The 17,365-nt window shown below is 41.1% G+C and overlaps 1 protein-coding gene across 2 annotated transcripts in view; it reads right to left on the reverse strand.

Annotated features, from left to right (window-relative positions):
• Positions 1 to 3,314: 3,314 nt before the first annotated feature.
• Positions 3,315 to 17,365, reverse strand: part of PRMT7 (protein arginine methyltransferase 7) — a 189,491-nt gene continuing 175,440 nt past the window's right edge. For both annotated transcript variants that reach the window (XM_030204294.1, XM_030204293.1), the window contains one exon: positions 3,315 to 4,802. In XM_030204294.1, coding sequence (XP_030060154.1) covers positions 4,641 to 4,802 — 162 coding nt within the window. In that variant the 3' untranslated portion in view covers positions 3,315 to 4,640. The remainder of the gene's footprint in view (positions 4,803 to 17,365) is intronic.

Raw genomic sequence — 17,365 nt, forward strand, 5'->3', positions numbered from 1 at the left:
AAAATTTAATAAAAAAAAAAAAATAAAAATGGTATATTTTAAATTTACAAACCATTCCAATTCTGAATCTTCCTAGAAGTCACTACTGGAGCACAAAAGAGCAACGGGATAATGGAAGGAAGATTTATCCTGGCTCACATACAGTAAGTTAGGAAAGGATCAAATCAGCAATTAAATTACATCATCATACCTTTTTTTTACATCAAAATTAAGCATACTTTGTCACTATTCAGAATCATGTATGTATTTTTCAGCTTAATATATTGCCAACTCCTTTGCACATGAAGCACAATTTGATAAATATAAAACTAATGAAAAAGGGTCAAATAAAAAAGTCATACATTCTTCTATACCTCTGCCAATCAAAGAAGGCAATGTCCCCCATAATTCATGTCAATAAGAGGATAAACATGGGCAATTAAGCTCAACTTTCAGCAGAACTGCACATTAGCTGAAATAGATAATGCAAATTTTAGGCTATTCCTTAAACATCAACTGTCCAAATTAAGGCATTCTCTAGAAGCAAATCAGAACCTACAGTCTTAAATATAGTGCAAAAGATCCAGGCTGTTACTCCCTAGGCATTTATGTGGTTTATCTGCTGTCCCATGGTAATGGCTGCATGTTAATATGCCTATTTTAGTATAAAGTATAGCATCATGGTAGCATTATCCAGTTCAATAATATGCACTGCAACAGGCAGGATCAAACACAGAAATGGCACAAAATAAGAACTTAAGAATAGCCATACTGGATCAGACCAGTGGTCCATCCAGCCCAGTATCCTGCTTCCAACAGTGGTCAATCCAGGTCACAAGTACCTGGCAGAAACGCAATTAGTAGCAACATTCCATGCTACTTATCCCGGGGCAAGCAGTGGCTTCCCGCATGTCCATCTCAACAACAGACTAAGGACTTTTCCTCCAGGAAATTGTCCAAACCTTTTTAAAGCCCAGATATGCTAACTGCTGTTACCACATCCTCCAGCAGCGAGTTTCACAGCTTAACTATTCTTTGAGTGAAAAAATATTTCCTACAATTTGTTTAAAAAGTATTTCTATGTAATTTCATTGAGTGTCCCCTAGTCTTTGTACTTTTTGAAAGAATGAAAAATCAATTCACTTCTACCCATTCTACACTACTCAGGATTTAATAGACCTCAATCATATCCCCCCTCAGCCATCTTTTTTCAAAGATGAAGAGCCCTAACCACTTTACCCTTTCCTCACATGGGAAGAATTCCATCCCCTTTATAATTTTGGTTGCTCTTCTTTGATCCTCTTCTAATTCCGCTATATCTTTTTTCAGATATGGTGACCAGAGTGGAACATAATACTCGAGGTGAGGTCATACCATGGAGCGATACATAGGCATTATAATATTCTTGGTCTAATTTTGTATTCCTTTCCTAATAATTCCTAGTATCCTGTTTGCTTTATTGGCTGCTGCTGCACACTGGGCAGAAAATTTCAGTGTACTGTCCACAATGGCACCTAGATCTTTTTCTTGAGTGCTGACTCCTCAGGTGGACTCTAGCATCAGGTAACTATGATTCAGTTTATTCGTCCCAATGTTCATCACTTTGCATTTGTCCACATTAAATTTCATCTCGCAATTGGATGCCCAGTCTTCCAGTTTCCTAAGGTCTTCCCGCAATTTTTCACAATCCGCATGCGTTTTGATAGTTTTGTGTCATCTGCAAATTTAATCACCACACTCGTTATTCTGTTTTCCAGATCATTTATAAATATGTTAAATAGCACGGGTCCCAGTACAGACCCCTTCAGCACTCCATTATTCATCATCCTCCATTGAGATCCACTATTTTACTAGGCACTGAAGTCAGACTTACCCGTCTGTAATTTCCCAGATCACCCCTGGAACCCTTTTTAGAAATCGGTGTTACTTTTGTGACCCTCCAATCTTCAGGTACTACAGATGATTTTAATAACAAGTTACACTAACAACAGATCAGCAATTTCATGTTTGAGTTGTTTCAATACCCTGGGGTGTTTGCCATCCAGTTCAGGTGATTTATCACTCTGGCTCAGTACATTTTCCAAGTTCACAGCGATTTCTTTCAGTTCCTCTGCATCATTACCCTTGAAAACCATTTCCGGTACAGGTAGATCTCTTACATCTTCTTTCGAAAAGACTGAAGCAAAGAATTCATTCAATCCCACCGCTATGGCCTTGTCCTCCCTGAGTACCCATTTTGCACATTCTTGATCTAAAAGTCCCACATAGATTCCCTCGCAGGTTTTCTGCTTCTGATGTACCTGAAAAAGTTGTTACTGTGAGATTTTGCCTCTGCGGCAAATTTATCTTCATATTCTTTTTTAGCCTTCTTTATCAATGATTTGCACCTAACTTGCCAGTGCTTACATTGCTTCTTTTCTTTATTTGGGTCCTTTTTCCATTCTTTGAAGGACATTCTTTTGGCTCTAATAGCCTCCTTTACCTTTAAACCATGCTGGCTGTCATTTGCTCTTCTTCCACCTTTGTTAATACGTGGGATACATCTGGTCTGGGCTTCCATGATGGTATTTTTAAAACAACGTCCACACCTAATTAAAGTCCTAATGTTTGTAGCAGATCCTTTCAGCTTCTTTTTAATCCATTTTGTCATAGTCATCCTTTTGAAAATTAAATGCAGCTACAGTAGATTTCTTTAGTGACTTCACTCCAGATATGAGCTCAAATTTGATAATGTTATGATCACTGTTTCCCAGTGGATACACCACCATTATCTCTTCTACCTTCCCCTGCATTCCATTAAGGACTAGATCTAAAATAACTCCCCTCTTGTTGGTTCTATGTTTTAGGACCATTTGGACCATTTTTGAAAAAAAATAAGTCCAAGGGAAAAATGCGCAAAAACAAGCCATTGGGATATATGGAAGGCAAGCATTCTTAATAGACTGGCCACACAGACATCCCAGCGGGGCACTCTAAGGAGCACTTCACATAAAAGGTCCCAGGTACATATCTCACCACTACCCCCTTACATTGTATGGTGAGCTCTCCAAAACCCACCAAAAACCTACTGTACCTAACTTTACACCACTACAATAGCCATTATGCCTATATGTAGGTACAGAAGGTTTTTGGTGGGATTTAGAGAGCTCACACTTTCCATCACAAGCGTACCACTTAAGAGTGGGATAAGGGCATGGCTCCCCTTCTCTACAGTCCATTGCACAGACCACTGGGCTACTCCAGGGACCTGCTTGCTGGTCTAATAAGGCTGGCCATAACCTCTGAAGCTGTCATAAAGGCTGGTATGTACTGTTTCTTTCACATCTTTAGGGGAGGTGGGAAGGGACAGTGGCCACTGGGGGAATAAGAGGGGGGGGGGGTCATGCCAGAGGAGTAATGTGTTCATTTTGAAATAAACCTGCAACTAAACGAACGGATGCATTCTGCACAACCTGAAAGGCATAAAACATGAAATTTGAGAGTCCTAAATACAGAGAATTACAGTAATCCAAAAGAAGTAATACCAATACTTGCAGAAGAGTTTGAAAGTTACAATCTGAAAGCAAACTTTTTAAGACATCTAATCAGTCTTAAATTGAAAAAGGTTTTTCTGAATTGTGTTCTTCACTCGTGACTTAAGAGATGGGGGAAGAATCCACCATGATGGCAAGATATGTACAATCTGGGACAACTGCAAATTCAATGTTATCAATACGGACAACCAAGGGAACTTTCTCAGGAGCGGGATTATTGAGAAAGAACAGAATTTGAGTCTTTGTGAGATTCAATACAGTCTTTCACAGGAAAATAAAATTCTATATCATCTGCACACAAACCTTGGCTGTAAGCCAAAACATAATAAAACACAGCAGATGGAGGTCATGTAAAGATTAAATATGACTGCAGACAAGGCAGATCCTCGAGGAACATGAGCTAGTACAAATTTCAAATCTGAATGATCATTTCCTTTTTGAACACAGAAGCAACGTTAGACAAAAAAAAAAAAAAAAAGAAAATTAAACTAGTACTTTACATTGACCCATTTGTTAGGAGATTAAAGAGATTCTGCTACTTTGCCTGAAATGTTCCCTTGAAAGTAACAGCGCAAATATATGGCATATCAAAAACAAAGTAAAGCATGATTCACAGCTTGTCATGCCACCACCACTCTTATTTCATCTTAAGCAGTCACTATCATGGTGCCATAGACCTTAACAATGACTCTCTGATAAGCTGCATAGAGGAAAGAGAAAGGGAGGACTGGACAGTAGTCAAAAGTTATCCTGGAATCAAAGAGAAACTATACTTTAAAGAATTGTTTTTCTCTTCTAAGTGAACTGTGCTGTTCATTAGCCCTATATATATCCTGGTCAATTTTTGTATCAGCTAGATTAAGCCATTTCTTCGTGTATTTAAATAGTTTGCATAAAATAGCAGTAATGTGACTGGCACCAGAAATACAATTAATAACCAGATTTCTGGGAATTAAAATATGAATCTATATTCAGATGGCACCTGGCCAGAAACTGGTATATTTAGCTTCTCTTTAGGCCCTGGTGTTTAAACCTTAAACCTTTATCCCTTGTAATACAAAACTAAAATCATGTCAATATTTTGATATATAAATTTAATTTAGAAAAATATCAAGGAGTTACATTATTTTATTCTAGGAATTTATAGTCCATGCTGAGCTCTCCTTTCTTCGTGTTAAACTCAATTGAATATGTAACTACAGTGGGACAGGTGGATATGGCTTCAGGTTCCAAGATGGATCTAAAGAAATACACAGCTTGTTTTCTGTGGGGGTTCCATTGGCAATCACCCTGTTGGAAGATGAAAAAAAACATTAAAAGTGAAAACAAAGTCACTAAGGGCCCTGCTTACTAAAGTGTGCTAGTGTGTTTAGCGCACGCTAATGCTAGAGACACCCATACAATCCTATGAGTTTCTCCAGCAGTAGCACGTGCTAATTTTTAGCATATGCTAAAAACGATAGCATGCCTACAGCAAGGCTTAGTAAACAGGGCCCTATGTTAGTCTGCTTGAACTCCACCTAAATTATTTCATTTGCAAATGTTTATATAAGATAGGAACATACTTAATTTTAACATAACCAGTACAACTTAAAAAGCTTTAAAGAAATTTATGAACAAGGCAGTGTATACAAAGGTAGTGGCATGATGGAACAGCTGTAGTCATATAAATGTAAACCGTGTCTTGAATTATGATTTCAATTCAACTCATTGAATAAATGTTGTCAACTACTTATGCACTTATAAAAAGGAATATAATGAACATTGTCAGGGTAGGCTAAATGGAAATTTAACTACATTTATAAACCTCTTCTTCCCCACCCATCCCCATCCCCAAAATGGGTAAAACAGTGTCACAACTGTCAAGAATGGTGAGCCCTTGGACCAAAGCTGGAGCTTTGGCAGACAAATCACCTGGGCTGGCACAGGCAGGAATCAGAACAGACTGGACTAGGATAAACTAACAGACTCAACAAGGCAGGACAGAGGTAACTAAACACAATGGACAACACAAGAACCGGATCCGGACGAGGCAAAGAAAAGAAGGCAAAGGGCCAGAACTGGAACCCAGACAGGAAAAGGCAAGACTCAGAACTGGATTAAAACTGGGACTGGGATCCAGAAATGCAAGACAAGGCAAAACACGGAAGTAGATTAAAATTGGGTCCAGAAAAGGGCAAAACAAGGACTGGACCCAGATAGGACTAGACTGAAAGAGACAAGACAAAGCACACCTAGACAGGCAAGACAGGGTAGGAGCTAGGCAACAAGAATAACAGAAGCAAGACAATAAACAAGGCAGGAACAGGATTCAGGACTCTCAAACAGGCTTGGCTGGAACCGGATTCAAAACTCTCAAACAGGCTTGGCTGGAACCGGATTCTGGAACAGACTTGGCTTGAACCGGATGCTGGAATGGGCTTGGCTGGAACGGGCTTGGCTTGAACTGGATGCTGGAATGGGCTTGGCTGGAACCAGATTCTGGAACGGGCTTGGCTTGGCTGTACTGGAACCGGAATCTGAAAGGGACTATTCTGGAACAGCCTTGGCTTGGCTGGAACAGGATACTGAAAGGGACACGGCTTGACAGAGGGACAGAAAGTAGCTCAAACACATAGCAGAGGCAGAACCTGGCTCAAACACACAACAGGAACAGAACTTAGCAGAAACAGAGCTCAAGAGCCTGGAAGCAAACATAGCAGGCAAAGAATCAAGCAGACTAAGGGAAGACAAAGAAGCAATGTGCTTACCAGCATCCACAGCTGGAAGGGAAAGGCCAGGCAGATTGAGAGGCAGCAGACACACCTGCATAGCAGTGAGATAATTAGGGTCCATGCTGGCTTCTACAGACTCTCAGAATTAACAGACAAGAACTACACACACAGGAAACAGAACAGGGAAAACAGAAAACAGGAACAGAGCTTGGCTAAACACAGAGATTGGCTTAACTATAGCAAGAGTCAAAAGCAGGGCTAGACTAAAAGCAGATGCCAAGGGAAGTCAAACAGATACAGATACAGACACCAAGGGCAGGGTGTGGCTCTAGAGCCAGGCTTTCAGGATCAAGGTACAAAAGCAAACACACAAACAAAGCAAAGCATCGAAACACAAGACTCAGGGAAACACAGGCCACAGGTAACCAATGCGCCTGTGCAAGTAATTGGGTGACATGATCATAACAGCTCATCTTATAAGTTTCGCTGCTGTAGACTGAACCAGTTATAAGCTATGAAAAGATGTATTTAGCAAACCACAGTAAAGGGCATTGCAATAGTCAATGTGAAAAATTAGTAAGGCAAGGAACAATGTTCAAAGACTATCCAAGGTAATTCAAGATTGAACTGAGTGGATCTTGTGTAATGCAAAACCTTTGCTAAACCTAGTGGTCTATTAACATACAGGACCTTTTTACTAAAGTGCAGTTATGTTTTTCAAAAATCAATGTGCGTTAAGTGCAACGCCTGTGTGCTAACTGCTGAGGGCATTCCCAGCAGTACCACACAGAAAAGTTCTTTAATGAGTTTTAAGTTGGGGGGGAGGAAGTTATCAAGCTGCATTAGGGCACTAACCCATGTTATTTGCCCCTTAACATATTTTAAAGAGCCTTAACAAAGTGTTAAATAGGTCACCCTATGTTACCCAACAATGAGATAACAAAACATGCAAGAAGGGAATACAGCTTGGGTGGGGGGGAATCTTGCCACCAATATAGCTTAAGGGTGCTAGCCCCATTAACATGAGGCCCAGGAGCACCATAAGTAATGAGGTGACTTGCAAACAGCATTATTCCTTTACCAAGTGAATAAGGAACCTGCAGTACCGAGATATTTTATTTATTTTTTACATTTGTACCCCGCGCTTTCCCACTCATGGCAGGCTCAATGTGGCTTACATGGAGCAATGGAGGGTTAAGTGACTTGCCCAGAGTCACATGGAGCTGCCTGTGCCGGGAATACTGTAGGTTGGTGATTCTGATGGTATACCAAGGTGCAGTAACATTCTCCCTAAACATGGATACAACAACCTACTCCTAACTGCAAAAATGCAGTGAAGTACCACGTGTAGTTCATATTCAATCTATACCCATTCTTTGCCCATTTTCCACTTAGCATGTGAGCTAGTATGTGCTGTCATGCCAGTACAGTAACAGTTACCATGCTCACAGCACGTGTTAAATTCATACACTAACTCCCTAATTCTATATACAGCGCTCAAAATTGTACGTGCAATTAATTACTTAAGCCAATTAGGGCCGATAACTGGACACTATCAATTATTGGTGCTAACTGGTGGTAACTGGAATTTGCACCCACATCTTTAGAGCTGTTATTCTATAAAGATGTACGCATACATTTTTCTGCATGGATCCAAAAATAGAGTGTGGCCGAGGGAGGGGCCATGGGCGAGTCAGGGGATTTTCTAGGATTTGCATACAGTGTTATATCATTTGGAGGATCCAAGTCTAATATAGGCATGGGGATTTATACTAGGATTCAGTTGGTGAGGATCCTCAAACCCAAAATTGGGAGGGGATCCCAACGCTAAGCACTATTCTAAAAATGACGCCCAACTTGGATCACTGTTTATAGAATAGCACTTAGCGTGCATTTTTGGGGGGTGCCCAAATTTGGCACCATTTACAGGATTGAGTCCTAACTACTTAGCACACTTTAGTAAGAGAGCCAAAAAGTTTCAAATTTTAAAAAGTGCTCTTTGCCCCCAACAGCATGCACAATGCAGTAGTATATTTTTTTTATGGAGCTCAGCAAAATCTGCATTTTAGTTGGCTGTGTTAAAAATTGTTTTAAATGTTAAACAAACACATGCCAATGCCAACCTTTGCCTACTACCAAAGTCGCAAGATTTTAATGCCGCTAGCTAAGAAATGCTCTCACTTACTCTCACTTACAGTAGCATAGCAAAATATGGCAGATAAAGACCTGAACGGTCCATCCAGTCTGCCCAACAGTCACATTCATTATCAATTAATGGCTAAACCAACAATAAATGTTATATAAAATAGTTGATCATTGTCTTTCTTTGGCATTTCTGGGACATAGACCGTAGAAATCTGTCTGGCACCGTCCTTAGGTTTCAACTACTCAAGTTGCTGTCGAAGCCCACTCCAGCCTATCCGAATCCATCTTGTCATTTGCAGGAAACAGATGGTAAAAGTCTACCTGGAACTGTCCTCATGTTCCAATTGCTGGCATTTCCATTGAAGCCCTCTCCAACCCATCCTAAACCAGACTGCAATATACAGATCACAGACTGTACAAGTTTGCTCGGCACCGGCCTTAGTTCTTTACAGCCAGAATTGCCATCTAAGCACCACCTGACCCATCAAACACATATGCAGTCATTTGTTTTGTTTTCTATACCATTCATTTCTAATTAGAGATTCTCTGTGTTCATATCAAGTCTTTTTGAATTCCGTTCCCATTTTTGTCTCTACCATCTCCCTCGGGAGAGCATTCCAGGCATTAACCACCCTCTCCATGAAAAAATAATTTCCTGACATTACTCTTAAGTCTATCACCCGCAACCTCAATTCAGGTCTTCTAGTTTTACAGTTTCCCCTTCTCTGGAAAAGGTTTGTTTCTATATTAATATCTTTAAAGTATTTAAACGTCTGTATCATATCTCCCCTGACCTTCCTTGCCTCTAGGGTATACATATCAGGTCTTCCAGTCTCTTCTCGTATGTCTTTTGGCGCATGCCTCATACCATTTTTGTCACCTTCCTCTTGACCCCTTCAACTCAGGTAAATACCACAGGTCTTGCAACTCTTCCTAACTGAATGCATTTGTCTGTTGTAGCTCTGAGGAAACATTTCTTTTACCAATTTACTTCTCCATTGTAATGCTTGGCACTGCACAGTTTAAAAAAAAAATTATATTCAAGCTGTATATACATGCATAGCAAAAAATATATCTGAGAAAATTTGTGAACAGATTTTTTGGGGGAGTGATGCGAGAATATTGATTTAAATGCTGCATGTTTTGTTCCCTCCCTCCGTATTTGCCTTTATTTGCAGAAGTTAGAGCTTGGAATACTTGATCATTTCTCTACCAACTGTTTCTCCTCAGACCTTAATTCTATTTAAAAAGACAGCTTTTTGGCAGTTTCTTGCACAGTCTTTGAATATTAACTGCAAGAAAGCCCATGGCAGTATGGCATGTTCAAATATACAAAAGCAGCATACATCAAATTAAACAATAATAAATTGTAAATAATGATGAAAAATGGAGTAAGCACCACTTAAAGCTACGTGCATTAATCAAAACCTTTCATTCTATTACTGGTCCAATCCAAATATGTGCATCAAAACTTAGACCAATACAGTATCACTCTGTTGTTTCCAAGTATAATTGTAAAGGCATTAAAAGTCTCCAAATGTAAGGGCTGAAGAAAAAAAGGGCAAAATCTCATTACACTTGTGAAGCATGCTTTGTAGTCTCCATGCACAAGGGTAGTAAAATGTCAAAACAGCACTGAAGACCAAAATCGCCTCTACTGAAAGGTGAGATTTTCATTATGTTCAGTAATAAGAAATAACGAGGCATACACATAAAAATTAGAAAGAGACATGGCACCTGTATGACCTGTGTTTCACAAAAGCTGTATCAAAGTCGTTCTTCCATAAAGTTAAAGTAGTAAATTTAACTTTACTGTGGTAAAATTGCCTGCTTCTCCTTCATGGCTCAGATACTTCCTGATGATATAGCAGGAGTCATGTCTGTGGCCGTGACCACCCTCATTCTTACCCTGTTTCTGGGAGTCAGTGGCTGTGCTGGCTTCTGCTTGTCTCTATGTCTGTCTTAGTTTCTCTCTGGCTCTTTGTGCTGATTGCCTTACTGGACCTCACCTGTGTGGGCTATGCCTCTTCCAAGATGGCTGCCGACTCCTCTATGCTAGAATCCAAGATGGCTCCCGCTGTTCCTTCCTGTGGGCTGACTTCTCTGTGTGTCAAGCCTCTGTTTGGAGGCAAGGAGATTGTTGCAGCTGTGCCTCTGGTGTTGAAGGGCTTTATTAATCACTTAGAGACTACAGCCCTGGCCTTTGCATTTCGTCTAAGGGCCCTGGTATGTAGAGTGCTCTGTACACCGCTACATTGTTTGCTCTGTGTGAGTTTCTATGTTTGACTTTTTAGCTTGGGCACAGCTTTGCTTGTTAGCCTGTGTACAGCTTTACTAGTTCTTCTGAGATTGCTCTGTGTATGTTTCTAGTGTATGACTTGTTAGCTTGGGCACAGCTTTGCTTGTTAGCCCTGTGTACAGTTTATTAGTTCTCCTGAGTTTGCTCTGTGTATGTTTCTAGTATATGACCTATTAGCTTGGGCATAGCTTTCCTGTTAGCTTGTGTACAGTCTCCTAGTCTTCTCGTGTTTAGCTTTCTGGTTTTTCCCGTGTGTGTTTTCTTTTGCTTCTGGGGCTTCTGCCCTTGTTCTGTCTGTTGCCAGTACTCTGTGATACTGGAGCTGCAGCCATAGTTTTGCTCCTTGTCCTGACCTTTGCTTTGAACCTGACTACTGCTTTGCTAGCCGCCTGCCCAGAGACTTTGCTTTGACCCTGACTACTGCTTTGCTAGCCGCCTGCCCAGTGACTGTGTTTTGAACCTGACTTCTGCTTTGCTAGCCGCCCGCCCTGAGACTTGCTTTGAACCTGCCTACTGCTGGAATCCGGACATTCCCTGCCTGTCTGCCTTGCTTTCGCCTAGGTGCCTGGGGGCACTTCTGTATCCTGATTCCTGCTGTTTCTGCTTGCCAGTTCCAGTTCCGGTTTTTCCTGTAAGCCCTGCCGGCTGCCCGAACCTGAGGGCTCAACCCTCGGGGAAAGGTGGCTAAGCGTAGGTGAAGCCTAGGTCCTGTGTGCTCCGGTCCTGTATGTTCCAGTCCAGTGGGTCCACTCCGGTGTGTTCCAGTCCAGCGGGCTCCACTCCAGTGCACACCCGTCCGGTGCATTCCAGTCCTGGGTATTCCTGTGTAGAACTCCAGTCCGGGGTTCCGGTCCAGTCTTGTCTCGTCTCTACCTTGAAGGTGATCTTGCCTGCCACTGCCGCTCCCCGGTAGTGGCCCAAGGACTCACGAGCCCAGTGCTCCCAGGGAAGAAGCCTGACAGAATGCCAAGGTCCTCGAGATCGTGACACTGCCTCCACATAATTACCAATAGTTGTCTGAAGCAAAGCTGCTACAATTGGGTAATTCAATTGCTGGTACAGAGAAACAACCAATAGGGTCTATGGTTCATAATTGGTCTCAGACATCAGCTGAACACCCTAATGTAATTTATCATACAGTTCTAGATATACAATTACAGTAGGCAGAAGGTATCCCTGTCTGGAGGAAATAGGGCAACCAAACAAAGAGACCGGGAGTCTTTAGAAGCACAAGAACTAAGTTTTGAGAATATTTTATTTTCGGTCAATGACTTTCTGCTGCAATACCCTACTTCATTTTGACTTGGGTGAGTCTGTGTATAAACCGTCCCCCTGATTCAACATCAGCTGAAACATGGTTGCGTCAGATATCGCTGATGTTTGAATAAATTCCTGTTTATCTGCCATACTAATTCCTAGTTCCTCTTTCCTGGTCATTCTGGTCTTCAGACCAGGATTCCTTTCGCCTACTGTTTGATATAACTCAAATATCTGCACTTGCCACTTCAGCTCCAGTCACTGTTTGGCAGTGGCTACAAAGCATAGCTCCTTCTAAGGAATGGGTTGATATAAGCACAAATTTTTCTTTGTGTACAAAGATTTTTAGTTACACTTTCCTTGTGAGCTTTACTTATTATGCAATCTGGTAATTGATTACAGTGTGTTCATTCTAGGCACTTCTGTGCTTCACACACAGAAGTAATAGAAGACTCTTCCACAGACACTATTGTAAAGGCTTCAGACTTAAACAAAAATATTTATAGGTGGATGGAAAACCAGTCAACATACTCAAGAGCTGAAGGAAAAAATGTTCCTCTTTATACATTTTTGCATGTTTTTCTTTTCTGTCGTTTGTAGCAATTTTTTTTCAATTTCTTCTTTTCCTCTTTTCTTTGCGCTCCTCTGCCCCCAACTTCTTTTGTGTGTTGCCCCAACAACCACAGTGAGAACTGTTGACTCATATGATCACAGTGTGCAAGGGAGCTGAGCAGAAGGTTTCAACGTATCATCGACGACGACACCTAGATCCATCTCTTGGTTTGTGACTCCTAATGTGGAGTGGAGGAGTGGCCTAGTGGTTAGGGTGGTGGACTTTGGTCCTGGGGAACTGAGGAACTGAGTTCGATTCCCGGCACAGGCAGCTCCTTGTGAACTCTGGGCAAGTCACTTAACCCTCCATTGCCTGCCGCATAGAGCCTGCTATGAGTGGGAAGGCGCGGGGTACAAATGTAACAAAAATAAAATAAATAAAACCCTGCATGATGTAGCTATAATTCGGGTTCCTCTTTCCCACATGCATCACCTTGCACTTGCTCACATTAAACATCATCTGCCATTTAGACGCCCAATCTCCCAAGGTCCTCTTGTAATTTTTCACAATCCTCCCGCGATTTAACGACTTTGAATAACTTTGTGTCATCAGCAAATTTAATTACTTCACTAGTTACTCCCATCTCTAGGTCATTTATAAATATGCTAAAAAGCAGCGGTCCCAGCACAGACCCCTGGGGAACCCCACTAACTACCCTTCTCCATTGAGAATACTGACCATTTAATCCTACTCTCTGTTTTCTATCTTTTAACCAGTTTTTAATCCATAATAGAACACTACCTCCCATCCCATGACTCTCCAATTTCCTCTGGAGTCTTTCATGAGGTACTTTGTCAAACGCCTTCTGAAAATCCACATACACAATATCAACTGGCTCACCTTTATCCTTCAAAGAAATGTAGTAGATTGGTGAGGCAAGATTTCCCTTCACTAAATCCATGTTGACTTTGTCTCATTAATCCATGCTTTGGAATATGCTCTGTAATTTTGTTCTTAATAATAGTCTCTACCATTTTGCCCGGCACCGACGTCAGACTCACGGGTCTATAATTTCCCGGATCTCCTCTGGAACCTTTTTTAAAAAATCGGCGTTACATTGGCCACCCTCCAATCCTCCGGTTCCACGCTCGATTTTAAGGATAAATTATATATTACTAACAATAGCTTCGCAAGCTCATTTTTCAGTTCTATCAGTACTCTGGGATGAATACCATCCGGTCCAGGAGATTTGCTACTCTTCAGTTTGTAGAACTGCCCAATTACATCCTCTAGATTTACAGAGAATTCATTAAGTTTCTCCAACTCATCAGCTTCAAATACCATTTCTGGCACCAGTATCCCACGCGAAGCAAAGAATTCATTTAATCTCTCCGTTATGGCTTTGTCTTCCCTGATTGCCCCTTTTACTCCTCGGTCATCTAGCGGTCCAACAGATTCTTTTGCCGGCTTCCTGCTTTTAATACACCTAAAAAAATTTACTATGTGTTTTTGCCTCCAACGCAATCTTTTTTTTTTGAAGTCCCTCTTAGCCTTCCTTATCAGCGCTTTGCATTTGACTTGACATTCCTTATGCTGTTTCTTATTATTTTCAGTCGGTTCCTTCTTCCTTTTTCTGAAGGATTTTCTTTTAGCTCTAATAGCTTCCTTCACCTCACTTTTTAACCACGCCGGCTGTTTGGTCTTCTGTCCTCCTTTTTTAATACGCGGAATATATTTGGCCTGGCCTTCCAGGATGGTGTTTTTGAACAGCATCCACGCCTGATGTAAATTTTTGACCCTCGCAGTCGCTCCTCTAAGTTTTTTTTTCATCGTTCTTCTCATTTTATCATAGCGTTTAACTTTAAAAAAGGAGACTAACGTATTTTATTTCCTATGTATACTTACTTGAAAGCTAATATCAAATCCGATCATATTATGATCACTGTTATCAAGCGGCCCCAGCACCATTACCTCCCGCACCAGATCATGCACTCCACTAAGGACTAGGTCTAGAATTTTTCCTTCTCTCGTTGGCTCCTGTACCAGTTGCTCCATAAAACTGTCCTTGATTTCATCAAGGAATTTTACCTCCCTAGCATGCCCCGATGTTCTATTTTCCCAGTCAATATTGGGATAATTGAAATCACCCATTATTATTGTGTTGCCCAGTTTGTTTGTGTCCCTAATTTCCTTGAACATTTCTGCACCCGTCCGTTCATCCTGGCCAGGCGGACGGTAGTACACTCCTATCAATATCCTTTTCCCCTTTACACATGGAATTTCAATCCACAGTGATTCCAAGAAGTGTTTTGTTTCCTGCAGAATTTTCAATCTATTTGATTCAAGGCTCTCATTAATATACAATGCTACCCCCTCCACCAATTCGATCCACCCTATCACTACGATATAATTTGTACCCCGGTATGACAGTGTCCCACTGGTTATCCTCCTTCCACCAGGTCTCAGAGATGCCTATTATATCTAATTTTTCATTTAGTGCAATATATTCTTACTCTCCCATCTTATTTCATAGGCTCCTGCTCTATCTCCTTTTTAAATGCCAATGCCAGCAGCCTGTTCCCACCCTGGTTAAGGTGGAACCCATCCTTTCGGAATAGGCTCCCCCTTCCCCTGAATGTTTTCCAGTTCCTAAGAGATCTAAAACCCTCCTCCCTGCACCATCGCCTCATCCATGCATTGAGACTCCGGAGCTCTGCCTGTCTCTTGGGCCCTGTGCGCGGAACGGGTAGCATTTCAGAAAATGCTACCCTAGAGGATCTGAGCTTTCTACCTAAGAATCTAAATTTGGGTTCCAGAACCTCTCTCCCACATTTTCCTATGTTATTGGTACCCACATGTACCAAGACAGCTGACTCCTCCCCAGCACTATCTAAAATCCTATCTAGGTGACACGTGAGGTCTGCCACCTTCGCACCAGCCAGGTAAGTCACCAGGCGATCCTCACGTCCACCAGCCACCCAGCTATCTATATGCTTAATGATCGAATCGCCAACTACAACAGCTGTCCTACTCTTTCCCTCCCGGTCAGCACTTGGAGACGTATCCTCGGTGAGAGGATAGTACATCCCCTGGTGGGCAGGTCCTGGCTACAGGAGTACTTCCTGCTTCACCAGGGTGATGCTATCCTTCTAGGAGACCTCCCTCCTCCAAGGTAGCACAGGGGCTACTAGACTGGAGGTGAGACTTCTCTACAACATCCCTGTAGGTCTCCTCTATGTACCTCTCTGTCTCCCTCAGCTCCACCAATTCTGCTACTCTAACCTCAAGAGAACGGACATGTTCTGTGAGAGCTAGGAGCTCTTTGCATCGGGTACACACATATGACATCTCACCAACTGGGAGATAATCATACATGTGACACTCAATGCAAAAGACTGGATAGCACCCCTCTCACTGCTGGACTGCTGACTCCATCTTAGTGTTTTTGAGTTTTTCAATAATTTAAAACTTGCTACAGTATTAAGGATATTAGCCTAATATAAAAATGTCTTTTAGTTTATATAGTATAATGTATGATTTATTTAGTGTTTCCTTCTTAGATGGTAATGAAATGTATTTAAAACTCTGTAACAGCACTCCTTGCTTGTTACCCTAATTATAATAACTGACTATAAATGAAGAGTTGTCCTAGGGGTGGGAAGACTAAACTAGATCCTGCAGTGCCTGCTAGATTCTGTTAATGCTGTGGTACAAAGTTTTTAAAACTAAGTGGAAAAGACTATAGAGATTAGTTGATAAAATTTGCTTTCTATATTTTTATTTTGCCTAACACTAACCTACAATTCCTCCTTTAAACCTCAGTCTAAGTTCTCAAAGCACAAAGCAAAATAGCGTTCACTTACCAGAGAAATGTTCTCTTCTCTCGGAACTTCTCAGAAAGAAAGTTCAGTGTGACCTTTCCTCTTTATATAGTTTTGAATCTAAGGGGCCTTTTTTAAACAGGCTCTTTGAAGCTGACTCAGCAACCTATGAGCTATCTCTCCAGCAGCCAAGGAACACTAAAAGGGGTATTGGAGGGTATGCATACAGAAAACTCTCTTCCCAATGAAAAAGGACGTTATCCAAGGCCAGTTTGCCATGCAAACTTATCCTGCAGTAAAACAGAGGTACTTTCTTGTTGAATGGAGCAGTAAAGAGATTTATTGAGGGGGTGCCCCATTTCTGAAAGATTCTGCAGACAACTTCACTGTTCACAGTCCATTCATGGGGTCGCAGGACTCCATTTGTTTGCCACGACATTGTCCTTACCTGTCAGATACATGTAGTTTACAGAATATTTTTTTACATTACAACAGTTAGTCTATAAATCCACTTCTGGATACAGTTTCACTACACCACCTTCTTCATTCTTTGGTCAGTTAGGACTACTGTAATTCTCTTTTTCAAGGGTTACCTAATTACCAACTTAAGAGGTTACAGCAAAACACTGCTGATAAATTACTCTATGGTGTCAAAAAAATTGGTAGTGTTAACCTGCTATTAATGGAACAATGACTTCCTGTAACCTTCAGATTTCAATTTGAACTTTTGACTATTGCACACCAAGCTATGCATACAGGCATAGCCTCTTTTTAATTTGATCTACTGATTCCTTACGTTCCCTCATGTATGCTTTGATATTCCTAATAGCAAATACTGACTGTTCCTACTTATTGCTAATTTAATTTAGAATCTTGCTTTATTTATTTATTGCATTTGTATCCCACATTTTCCCACCTCTTTGCAGGCTCAATGTGGCTTACAATACATCATGAATGGTGGAAATATATTAGAAAATAGACATTTATTATTACAGAAGGATCTTGGGCAACAAGATATTTTTTTCATTTGAACTTTTTTTACAGTCCAAAAACATAAATGTACT

Source organism: Microcaecilia unicolor, chromosome 5 (genome assembly GCF_901765095.1).
Source record: "Microcaecilia unicolor chromosome 5, aMicUni1.1, whole genome shotgun sequence".
NCBI lineage: Eukaryota > Metazoa > Chordata > Amphibia > Gymnophiona > Siphonopidae > Microcaecilia > Microcaecilia unicolor.